Source organism: Chiloscyllium plagiosum, unplaced genomic scaffold (assembly GCF_037043375.1).
Source record: "Chiloscyllium plagiosum isolate Xiang-an unplaced genomic scaffold, Cpla_swu_hap1 HiC_scaffold_2, whole genome shotgun sequence".
Taxonomy (NCBI): domain Eukaryota; kingdom Metazoa; phylum Chordata; class Chondrichthyes; order Orectolobiformes; family Hemiscylliidae; genus Chiloscyllium; species Chiloscyllium plagiosum.
Window position 1 is genome coordinate 102,777,248 of NW_028270140.1, and position 13,362 is coordinate 102,790,609.

Below are 13,362 nucleotides of genomic sequence, written 5' to 3' on the forward strand. Positions count from 1 at the left end.
CCTGCTGAAGATACACAAAGCCAACATACCTGGACATCACATCATATCAGGCAATGGGACTCTGGGAGAGAACCTCTCCAGCTATGTAGAGGACACCTTGAAACCCGTTGTACAGGGAACCTCCAGCTTCTGTTGTGACACTACACATTTCCTACAGAAACTTAGCACCCATGGACCAGTCAAACCAGGAACATCCTTCATCACAAATGAATGTTTTGGCATTCTACACTAGCATCCTCCATGATGATGGCATTGCTGCAACAGACTCAGTACTCAATACCAACTGCCGATCTCCAGGCACCGTCCTACAATTCATGTGCATCATCCTCGACCATAACATCTTCACCTTCGACAACCAGTTCTTTACCCAGATACACTGAACAACCATGGGGACCAAACTTGAATCCCAATGTGCCAACATCTTCATGCGTATTTCAACTTCGAACAAGGCTTCTTTGCTGCACAGGGTGTCTGACCAATGCTTTACTCCATATACATTAATGACATTTTCTTGCTCTGGACCCTTGGTGAGAAATCACTGAAACAACTACGCGGTGATATCAACAAGTTTCATGCCACTAGACTTAACATGGACTGCTCTTTAGAATCAATCTTATTCTTGGACACATCCATCTCCATCTACGGACACTTTAGCACCTTACTCTATTGCAAGCTCATGAATAACCTCACAATGCTGCACCTCGAGCTTCTACCCTAAACATGTTAAAACAGCCAGCCTCTACGGACAAGCACTATGCATACATAGGATCTGCTTGGATGAAGGGGAATGTGATTAACATCTGAAGGTATTGAGGGTCACCCTCATAACAACAAGTTATGATGTTCAACTTATCGATTGCCAGTTTTGACGTGTCACTGAGAAAAACTTTCACGGCCTCCCGAGGAGACAGATACGGCATACAACCAGTAGGTACTCTTCATTGCGCAGTACTTCCTCGGAGCGGAGAGAATATGCCATGTTCTTTGCAGCCTTCAACACATTATCAGTGACGATGAGCACCTCTCCAAAATCTTTCCTACGCTGCCACTTGCCTTCAAGCAACCATCAAACCTTAAACAGGCAATTGCTTGCAACGAACTACCCAGCCTTCAAGACAACATTGATCACAACACCACCCAACCTGGTCATGGCAACCACTGCAAGACATGTCAAAACGTAGACATGGACACTACCATTACACATGGGGACACCACCCACCACATGCACACCAGGTACTCATGTGACTTGGCTAACATTGTCTCCCTCATACGCTGCAGGGAAGGATGCCCGGGGCATGGTATATTGGCGAAACCAGGCAGATGCTATGCCAGCAGAGGAATGGACACCGCACAACAATCACCAGACAGTAATGTTTCCTCCCAGTCGGGGAACACTTCAGCAGTCAAGGATGTTCAGCCTCAATGTCCTTCAAGATGGACTTTGGGACATGTAACAATGCAGAGTAGCCAAACAGAGGCCGATAGCCAAATTTCATACCCATGAGGATGGCCTCAACTAGGATCTTGAGTTCATGTCAACACTAGGTGACCCACCACACTATACATACTCATGGGCACAGACTCATTATACACACACATATACTATCTCACATTCACACAGACACAGACACTCTCTCACACACGCTCGCTCTCTGGCATGTACGCCTTCATACTCGTGCACTCTCAAGTCTATGGGGTGAAATTGCATTTGCAGAAACATTCTATTTTGTTCAAAAATCACAAATTATTAGGTAGTCAATGTCACACGTTATAAATTCCTACTTTGGAAATAAAGCCAGTCTGGCTCCAGGATGAGATACAAAGACTTGAAACAGGGCCTCACATCCAAAATACATTGTCTGACCTAAGGTGTCACATTTACTCTGATAAAATCTGAAGTTGTCTTGGAGTAGGGGTTTACATATTCATCTATCAAAAGCTGCACATTCTAACTGATTAGAGACTTAAGAGACATCTAGATTTGTCCAATACATTCGCATAAGCTGTATGGCCCTTGATCTTCAATATAAATTCTGTGTCTGACGTATTCTCTCTCACTAGCTCCCTGAGGAAGGAGGCGGTGCTCCAAAAGCTTCCAGTTTCAAATAAATGTGTTGGATTATAACCAGTGTCATGTGATTTTTGACTTGGAAGGAAAGAAAGCAGCCAGTTGACACAGCGTAAAATGTAGAAACAGACGTAAGCCAGTCAGCCCATTGAGTCTGCTCTGCCATTCAATGAGGCCAAGGTTGATCTGATTGATAATCCTTAACTCCACTTTTCTGCCTTTACCCTTTAACTCTATTCCCTTACTGACTGAAGATCTGTCTACCTCAGCCTTGAATATACTTAATTGCCCAGCTTTGACAGCATTCTGCAGTAAAAAGATTTTGGCAGGTTCACTACCTTCAGAGAGAAAAAAAAATTCTTCTTGTCTCATCATTAATCTGAGATCCTGTCCCCTAGTCCAAGACTCTCCCACAAGACCTTGTCAAGTCCCATAAGAATCTTGTATTCCAATAAGGTAGTTTCTCAGTCTTCTAACTCCAAATGACAGACTCTGACCAAGTCTTCCGTATCCAGGATAAGTTAGTAGAAAACAGGACTTCTGCTCTTCAGTGGGTGCAAGTCCCATCTTCTGGAGCTTGTGGCTAATCTAATTTACTGTCAACTCCGAACTCTAGTTCTACTGGAGCTTTGTGGACACTGGCAGTATTGCAAACAGTTTCAGGTTAAAGGCCCCAATGGGTTAAAGGGATATCAGTTGGGGAGGGTTTGCTGATATCAAGGAGGGAGTGGAGGATCTTTTTCATTTAAATGGAAGGAAGTGAGGTTATCGTCAGGGGTGACATACCTTCCTCCTTCCTGCACTTAACATGCAGGAAATTAAAAAGCGCAGGCAGCACACTCCTCTCTGCCTGCCATTGCAATCCATTTTATGACCTGGCAAGGCATTACTGACATCAATTGAGCTTTTTAATGTTCAACTGACTCAATTATTTATATGGATTCATAAGCCTGAAGAAGGGCTTATGCCCGAAACGTCGATTCTCCTGTTCCTTGGATGCTGCCTGACCTGCTGCGCTTTTCCAGCAACACATTTTCAGCTCTGATCTCCAGCATCTGCAGTCCTCACTTTCTCCTCAATTATTTATATATTTGTGCACACTACTAATTTTGGCACCCACCTTTTTCACCTGCATTGAGGTGAGCTTGTGCCTACTTTCATTGCAACTGTCTGAATTCTCCAAAATTTATGAAAGTTTTTGTAGCATTCCAGTCATAATGGAATTGTCCAAATTAAAATTCAGTTTCCCAGGCAATTCCTTCAGAGTCTGCTATAGTGGACACTCTGCAGGGTCTCCAAGCACAACAGCAATCTATGCTTTAATTATGACTGTCTAGCCAGTGGGAAATCTGCTCCAATATTGATGCATATGAACAGTTATCACTAAAATCAGACTTGTACAATGTACTCAATTTAAGTCTCTTTACTAGTTACTTCAATTGTTAACTATTTTAAGTAACAATGTTACCACTTTGGTTTCTGCTCACACAGAAGATTGAATTGACCAAATGTTCTATCACATTAATTATGAAACAGTACTAAAAGTCAAACATTTTGCAATGAAGCTATAAATCAGTAAGCAGCTACAATGTCCTTTCTCATTTCAAAAAAGAGAATTCTTCTTGAATACCAGCATTCGACAAGGAAATCAAAAGGCAAAAAAAACCGAAATATTCTGAGACTTATCCAAATTTATACATTGAATGGACTTAATGAATATAGACCAAATAAACAAACATTCATCATAAAATCATATTAAAAAGTTAGCATCGGTGAGAATTCTATTTGAATTCTATCAAAATGTGCCCTTCTGATGCAAGAAACCATACAAAATTTTAAATTGAAATATAATATACTGTGAAGAGAATACTTAAATTAAAAGTTTGAACTCTACCAATTCGTTCTCAAGCTTAATGCAAAATTCATAGTTATCACTCTTCCAGGACACTCCTTTAGTACAGGTTAATTAATCCTATCACTTTGCATACTATGTCAAAACTAAACTATTCCCCAGTTGGTTTCGTGACATGTTGATCTAGAACATACTTATCCTCTTGACTGGAGCTTAAACTAAAAATTAGAGCAAGATTTTACAGGAATGATGTTGAGAAACACTTCTACATGCAAAAGGATTGAAGAAGTTTGGAACTCAATGCATGAGGTATTCCATTTCAAACTGGAGATTGGTAAATTTCTATTAACAAAAAGGTATTAAAAAAAGTATGTGGGTCAAAGGCAGGTATTTGACAGTCTTATGAGGGAGATGGTGGCATAGTGGTAATGTCACTTACACTTCTAACTCAGAGGCCCAGTCTTCAGTAACATTGGTTCAAAGTGCACTACAATAGCTGGTGGAATTTAAAACTCAATATATAAAAAACCCACTGTAAATCATGACCATAATAAATACCATCAACTGTTCAAAACACACCTGGTTAATTAATATCCTTCAGGGAATGTAATCCGCTGTCTTTACCTGGTCTGGCCTACATGTGACTGCAGACCCACAACAATGTGGCTGACTTTCAATTACTGTCTGCAATGGCCTACTAGTCAAGGGCAATTGGGGATAGGCATTTGCTGATGCGGTCTTTGACTGACACATCCATGAATACTTTTTTAAAGATCAGTTAACTTGCAATTAAGTCATAATTTCATGTAATGGGCAAATGGGTTTAACTCCCATATTTGGCAGATAGTTAGAATGCATGTGACATTTATAGAAATCAAGATTATATGACCATACATGCGATAAAAGCTTATGGATGATCTTGACAATGGTAACATGTAAATGAATAAGAAGCAAACAACTATTAAACCATAGCATTCTAGAGAAGCTACATAAACATTTACTCAAGATGTTTTGGAGGTCTTGTAGTTGGGTACTGTTCTTGCATTTGAGATAGATTTCTGATTAATTTATCTGATAAGTTAAATAACATAAAACATTTGTGCAATCAAGGTCTCCCTCATAAGCAGTTCATCAGCTGCTGACTTTCTTGCATAGTGAGTTGTTTATAAGCCTCCTAACAGCAATTACTGATCATAAATAAAAAAATTGGATTTTAGTGCAGCAAAGATAAGGCAGAGATTTGGAGAAAACTTGAATCTTCATATTCACTGGCACTTCCTTTATTTCATTTGCCAAAGTTTCATTCTTGAGTCCATTTGCAAGTTGTTTTGTATGCAAGTCATTATGGAATGCAGGACAATATCAAATAACCACTCACAAAGATAGCAAAAGATTGCATGCTGGATCTTTAAAATTAGGCTCCTGTATGGGATTGCATTTTAAGTTGGATGTTTGCTAATCAGGAACCCCATGCAGTGTAGCTATGGTCTTCATTGTGCCATGTCTCTAAATATCTTTTGTCGATTTTTGTGAACCAATCTTCAAATCTAAGTTAAATAACCCAATATCGATTGCCAATTAAATAAGAGAGAGAGAGTTTTGAGCTTCTGTTATCCTTTGTGGAGTTACTGAACTTCGATCCCGAAAAACCTGGCTCAAATTTGACTTTGTCCTTTGGTCCTAGGCTTCCCATATCTTTAACACTTAAGACTTGAGAAGTTCAATTAAATCATCCCTTAAACTTAAACATAAACATAGATTCTTGTGAATATAACCTTAGTTTTTTGTAATCTTCCCACATAATTTAGTCCTTAGCCCAGGCATCATATTGCTAAATACAGACTGCACTGTCGCCAAACCAGTATACTTACTAAAATGTGGTGCAGTGAGGATTTTGCATTATTGAAGCATCATGCCCATTCCTTTGATACAAAGTCAAAAGTTCCATTACCTTTTGTGCATATTTTCTGTATCTACTCTTCATGTCAATAATCTTTGTTCATGGTCTTCAAGTCTCTTTGGACCTCCACTACTTCAATATTTAGAAAAAACCCTGATCTATCCAATCTGTGTTAAAGATGATATTACACTTTCCTGAATTAAAATCCATTCTCCACAGTTTTACACTTTCACTACTGCAGCATTAATAGACACATTAGAACAGTAGTATAGAATGGTGAACTCCTAACTAAATGGCCAGATTAAAACTCTGGCAACTGGTGGAATTTAAAAGACTATAAAATTAGATTTAGTAATGGTGACTATGACAACTACTATCAACTGATGCACAAGTCCAGTTCCTCAGTGTCCTTTAGGGAATAAAATTGCTGTCCTTACCCGGTTTGGCCACATGTGATTGCAAACTCTCAGCAACGCAGTTGACTCCCAAATGCTTTCTGAAATGGCCCTCACAAGCCAGTTCAAGGGCACATAGATAAGGGGTAGCAAATAAGCATAGAGGATTGTTGAGGCTGAATCGTTAAATATACTCAAGGCTAAGATAGACAGATCTTTAATCAGCGAGTGAATCACAAGTTATAAGGGGATATGGTAGGAAAGGAGTTGAGGTGTCTCAGCTTAGCTACGATCTAATCAAATGGCAAGATGGACTTGATTACCAGAATGACTTACTTCTGCTCCTATAGCTCACGGTCAAAATACCTAGTGGTGCCCACATCCTCAGAAAAGGAAATAAGTCTCTTGTAGTACAATGATAGTATCCGTATTTTTGAATAAAGAGGCCTGGGTTAAAGTTCCATCTGTTCCAGAGGCGTGTAATAACATTTTGAACAAGTTAACTAGATAGGTTATGAAACAGTTTCAAGAGAAAAAAATCATTTGGCGCCACTATTCACAACTCTTTCAAAAACACATCTGAAGACATACCATTACAGCTGTGTTTAGAATCTACTCTAACTTCTCCAAATGTTTGCTCTGCTTAATTAGCAACACTAACACTCATTAGCTCGACATTTGAGAGGTTAATCCCGATTGTAGGGTAGTAGCACATAATCCAGGTTAACACATCATGCAAAGATAAGGAAAAGCTGCATTGGAGATATCCAGTTATGAGACATGGACATAATCAGTAAAGGGGCACTAGATCAATGTAAGAATGGTTCTCTGGTCTATTCAAAGAGATTTTCCAATTGCTCTCAACTTTCCTCAGTAAGTATTAAGAATAAATAAATTAATTATCCACTTAATTTGTACGTGTGAAACTCCATTGTGCACAAATTGAATGCAACATTTGAAATTTAGCAAAGAAATTAATCAGATTTGAAGACTTTCGAAACACAAGGACCAAGTGATTTGAATAAACTTGACTTTCATAAGTTGAATATTAAACATGGATGGTGTGTAGATAGCTATTTTGAGCTAATTGAAACTAAGAGGTCAAGAAAGAAAGAAAGAAAGAAAGAACAAAAACATTTGACGAAGAAAAAAATCAGCTAAAAACACATGCTTCCAATACCATTTGCTCTCATCACTTCGGACTTACCTGCTCACAAAAGTAAATGCAGTCAAGTTGACTAAGCAATTCAACAAGGGCCCTTTTCTCAAAATGTTTGAAACCAGTTAACTGTATAATAGGATTCTGTGGTAGCCCAGCCATCTGTGTAAGAAAAGTATAATTAGTAGTGACAAGCTCACATTTATTTTTAATGCAAATGTGTCTGGATGGAGAGGGACATATTAAAATAATTCAAACGTACAGAAAATCCGACTACTCTGGTTTTGCACAAATCGGAAAGTTTTAGGAGCAATTTCAGAACTAGGGACCAGATTTAAGCTCCATAAGCTCACCACATTCAATTGTAAATTGTGGTGGACAATTAAACAATAAGCTGGTAGAGGTTCCATAAATATCCTGATCCTTAAAAATATTGGAGGTTGGGGAGAAACAGGATAAAACATTTTTTAATCAGTTTTTGGCCAGAAGTACCAAGTGGATGGTGAATGTCATTCAGAAGTCCCCTGCAACACAGATTCTAGCCTTCAACCAATTCAATTAATTCCACATGATTGAGAAATGCTGAAGGCATTTGATACCGCAAAGGCTGTGGGCATTGACAATAGTTTAAGGCTATGCTCCAGAACTAGCTCACTCCGAGTCAAGTTCTTCCGGTACAGGTACAACTCAGCCATCTATTGAACAATATGGGAAACTGCCCACTTATGTCCTATGCACAAGGAAGGGGTCAAATCGTACTCAGTTAATTATTGAATGTAAACAATCAGCAAGTAATAGAAGGGGTCATCGACAGTGCCACTGAGAAGCACCTACTTAACAATAACCTGCTGACTGATGATCAATTTGGGTTTTGCCAGGGCGACGTGCCTCCCAGTCTCATTACAGCTTCAAACATAGACAAAAAAGCTGAAATACAGAGGCAAGCCAAGAGTGACTGCTCCTGATTTCATTGCAGCAGACAACAGCGTACCGTATCAAGGAACCTTAGGAAAACTGAAGTCAATGGGAATTTTGGGGAAAAATGTTTTTCTAGCACAATGGAAGGCTGTTGTGGTTGTTGGAGGTCAATCATCTCAACTCCAGAACATCATTGCTGAAGTTCTCATGGTAGATATTTTCTAAAATTTACCTGTTCAGAGGTAGTGGTGCTGGATGTCTTGAAATGCATAGAGGTGGATAAATTCCCAAGATCTGATAAGGTGTACCAGAGAACTCTGTGGGAAGCCAGGGAAGTGATTGCTGGGTCCCTTGCTGAGATATTTGTGTCATCGACAGTCACGTGAGAGGTGCCGGAAGACTGGAGGTTCACTAATGTGGTGCCACTATTTAAGAAAAGATAGTAAGGACAAAGTAGGAAACTATAGACTGGTGAGCATGAGCTCAGTGATGGGCAAGTTCTTGGAGGGAATCCTGAGGGACAGGATTTACAAGTATTTGGGAAAGCACAGACTGATTAGGGACAGTGAACATGGCTTTGAATGTGGGAAATCATGCCTCATGAACTTGATTATTATTTCTTCTTCAAAAAACTCAGAGGATTGTTGAGAGCACAGCAGTAGATGTGATCTATATGGACTTCAGTAAGGCGTTCGACAAGGTTCCCTGAGAGAGATTGGCTAGCAAGATTAGATCTCATGGAATCTCGGGAGAACTAGCCATTTGAATACAGAACTGGCACAAAGGTAGAAGACAGAGAGTGGTGCTGGAGGATTACTTCTCAACTAGAAACCTATGATCAGTGGAGTGCCACAAGGATCAGGGCTGGATCCACTACTTTTCGTCATTTATATAAATGATTTGGATGTGAACATACTTCTACCTAGATTTTAAAAAGGCCTTTGATAAGGTGCCTCATGGGAGGCACATACAGTATGTCCTTCCTGAGGTGTGAGCCCAAAATTGGACACAGTATTCTAAATGGGTCCAAACTAGAACTCTACAAAGTCTCAGAAGCACATTGCTGCTTTTTTATTCCAACCCTCGAGATAAATGATATTACATTCACTTTCTTAATCACAACCAGCAAGTTAACCTTTTGAGAATCCTGGACGAGCACTCCCAGATCCCTTTGTACTTTGGTCCATTTATGAACTTTTTCACTGTTTAGAAAATAGTCCATGCCTGTATTATTTTTTTCCCCAAAGTGCAAGACCTTGCATTTGCTCATGTCGAATTTCATCAGCCATTTCCAGAACCACTCCCCTAAACTGTCTGCATCTTTCTGCAGCCTCCCCACTTCCTCAGTACTACTTGCCTGCCCACCTAACTTCGTATCATCAAACTTCGCCAGAATGTCACCAGTCCCTTCATCCAGATCATTAATATATAAAGTGAACAGCTGCGGCCCCAGTGCTGAACCCTGTGGGACACCACTTCTCACCAGCTGCCATTTTGAAAAATAACTTTTTTTATCCCAACTCTGCTTTTTGTTAGACAGCCAATCCTCAATCCGTGCCAGTGGCTCACCTCGAACACCACGGGCCCCCACCATACTCAGCAGCCTCCCATGAGGCACCTTATCAAAGGCCTTTTTAAAATCTAGGTAGATAGACCATGGAAACCCAGTGGATGTTAACTTACTTGTTCCCTCGTCAAACAATTATAATCAGGTTTGTCAGGCATGACCTCCCCCAACTAAATCCATGGTGAATTGTTCTAATCCGAACTTGCACTTCCAAGAATTTAGAAATCTCATCCTTAATGATGGATTCTACCAATTTTACCAACAACCGAGGTTAGGCTAATCGGCCTATAATTTTCCATCTTCTGTCCTGATCCTTTCAGGAAGAAGAGGGTTACAACAGCAATTTTCCCTGACTCCTGTGACTTTTGAAAGATCACAACCAATGCCTCCACTATTTCCTCAGCCACCTCTTTCAGAACTCTAGGATGGAGCCCATCAGGGCCAGGGGATTCATCAAGTTTTAGCACTTTTTCTTTTGTAATGGCTACCATACTCAACTCTCACTTTCCTTATTTGTTGCAATATTACTTGTCGTCCACTGTGAAGACTGACGCAAAGTATTTATTAAGTTCTTCAGCTATTTCCTTGTCTCCAAGCACTAGCCTACCTGCATCAATTTAGAGTGGCCCAATATCTACCTTTGCCTCTCGTTTGTTTCTTATGTATTGAAAGAAATTTTACAATCATTTCTAATAGAACTGGCTAGCCTACCTTCATATTTGATCCTGTCCTTCCAGATCTCTTTCTTTGTTATCCTGTTTGTTTTTGTAGTCTTCCTAATCTTCTGATTTCCCAGTGCTCTTGGCCACTTTATAGGCTCTCTCTTTTCCTTTGGTACATTTCTTGACTTCCTTTGTCAGTGGTGGCTGTTTCATTCTCCCCTCCACCTGACCTGCTGTGCTTTTCCAGTACCACAGTCTCAACTCTGACATTAAAAGTTTACTTGTTCAGTCAAAAGTCAGTTACCTCAGTTGGTTGGATAACCAGTTTGCAAAGCAGTTGCCAACAGTGTGGCTGAGATCATCATGAAGGGCTCTCCTTCTCAATCTCTGCCCTCACTAGAGGCTCAGGATTCTCAGGCTAAAAAAAAAAATCACCAATGAGAGAGCAGCTCCATGCTTTTACTTTCACCTTTGTTTAGTGCATGGAACAAATGAGTCATCCAATAGTGAGAAGTCGAGTAAATTGGAACCATACTTCGAGCATTTATAGAATATTAAAGTAATTTTATTGAAAGATTCAAAGATCCCAAAAAAGGTGAATAGGATAGACATCAATAATTATTGCGCCTGGCAGAGGCATATAAAACAAGAGGCATAATATCAGGATAAGGGAGCTCAATTATTTAGGACTGAGGTGAAGATTTCAGTGATGTCTTAGGGTTATGCAGCATGGAAACAGATCCTTTGGCCCAACTTGTCTATGTCGACCAGGTTTCCCAAACTAAACTAGTCCCATTTGCCAGCAGTTGGCCCATCTCTCTCAAAGGTTTTGAAAAATTACATGAATAGCAAATGTCTTTTAAAAATGTTGCAATTATACTCTTTTCTTCCACTTCCTCTGGCAGCTTGCTGCCTTTCAGGTTCCTTTTAAAATACTTCCTATCTCACTGTAGACCTGCGCATTCTAGTTTTGCACTCCTCAACCTTGGGAAAAAGACTTCACCTAAGGTATGCTCCTTATGATTTTATAATCCTCTATAAAAGGTTACTTCCTCATCCTCTTACACTCCAAGGAGGAATGTTCCAGCCTCTCTTTACAACTCAAACCTTCCAGCCTTGGTAACATCCACGTAAATCTTTTAGAGTTGTAGAGTCAAAAACATACAGCATGGAAACAGACCCTTCAGTCCAACTCATCTGTGCCAACTAGATATTCTAACTTTGCCAGCACTTGGCCCATATCCCTCTAAACTCTTCTCATCTATCCAGATTCCTTTTAAATGTTCCAATTGTATCAGCCTCCACCACTTCCTCTAGCAGCTCATTCCATACACACACCACCCTCTGCGTAAAAAGGTTGCTCCTTAGGTCCCTTATATATTTTTCCCCTCACCCGATGCCTGCTAGTTCTGGACTCCCACAACCCAGGAAGAAGGCTTTGTCATCTGTTTACCCTATCCATGCCCCTCATGATATTATAAACCGCAACAAAGGTCACGCCTCAGCCTCTGACACTCCAGGGAAAACAGCCCCAACCTATTCAACCTCCTTATAGCTCAAATTCTCCAACCCTGGAAACATCCTTATAAATCTTTTCTGAACCCTTTCAAGTTTCATAATATCCTTCCGATAGGAGGGAGATCAGAAATGCACACAATATTCCAAAAGTGGCCTAAGCAATATCCTGTAAACCACAACATGACCTCCCAACTCCTAAATTCAATACTCTGACCATTAGAGGAAAGCATACTAAACACCTTCTCCACTATTGTACCTCGATGCAACTCCACTTTCAAGGAGCTATGAAGCTGCACTCCAAGGTCTCTTTGTTCAGCAACACTCCCTAGGCCATTACCATTAAGCGTATAAGTCCTGCTAATGTTTGCTTTCCCAAAATGCAGCACCTCACATTTATCTAAATTAAATTCCATCTGCCAGTCCTCAGCCCATTAGCTCATCTGATCAAGATCCCACTGTATTGAGTTAATTGCTGTCCACCCCACCTCTAATTTTGGTGTCATCTGCAAACTTACTAAATATACTTCCTATATTCACATCCAAACAATTTACAAAAAGGTGACGAAAAGTAGAGGACCCAGCACTGATTCTTGTGGCACTCCACTGGTCACAGGCCTCCAGTGTGAAAAACAACCCTCCTCCACCACCACCCTCTGTCTTCTACTTTTGAGCCAGTTTTGTATCCAAATGGCGAGTTCTCCTTGTATTCCATGAGATTTAACTTTGCTGACCAGTCTCCTATGAGGAACCTTGTCAAACACCTTACTGAAGTCCATATCGTTCACGTCCACCGCTTTGCCCTCATCAATCCTCTGTTACTTTTTGCTTAAAACACCGACTTGTCTTTCTCCTCAGATGCTGTCTGACTTTTCAAGCACCACAGTTTTCAACTCTGATCTCCAGCCCTCACTTCTTCCCAATCCTGGTAACATCCTTATAAATCTTTGAGTCCTTTCAAGTTTCACAACATCCTTCCTCTCGGAATTTCGTGTACCCTTTACAGTTTAATAACACCCCTCCTACAGCAAGGTGACTAAATTGTAAGTAGTATTCTAAATGTACACTGTCTTGTAAAGTTACAAATGTCCCAACTCTTGTACTCAGCACCCTTACACAAACTGCTGTGACGCCACGTTCAAGGAACTGTGTACAAGCACCCCCAGGTTTCTCAGTTCGACATTTCCTTCGGCAATACCACTAACTGTGCAAGGCTGTCTTACTAAAATGCAACGCTTCACATTAGTCCATATGTATCTTCGCTGATGAGTGGAAAGTTTTGACACCATGTATTTCCAGGGTTAACGGATACATTTTTTTAAAAAT

General features: G+C 40.2%; 1 protein-coding gene across 3 annotated transcripts in view; it reads right to left on the reverse strand.

The window, feature by feature from the left end:
• Positions 1–13,362, reverse strand: part of slf1 (SMC5/6 complex localization factor 1) — a 64,835-nt gene that overhangs the window by 50,802 nt on the left and 671 nt on the right. The window contains exons 2-3 of one of the 3 annotated variants that reach the window (XM_087999228.1): positions 10,826–10,939; positions 7,423–7,536 (exon numbers count right to left, since the gene is read on the reverse strand). In XM_087999228.1, the coding sequence (XP_087855354.1) occupies positions 7,423–7,536 (114 nt within the window). In that variant the 5' untranslated portion in view covers positions 10,826–10,939. Of the gene's footprint in view, positions 1–7,422; positions 7,539–10,825; positions 10,940–13,362 lie in introns of those variants that run through there. The other 2 variants (XM_087999235.1, XM_087999239.1) reach the window with 2 other exon arrangements.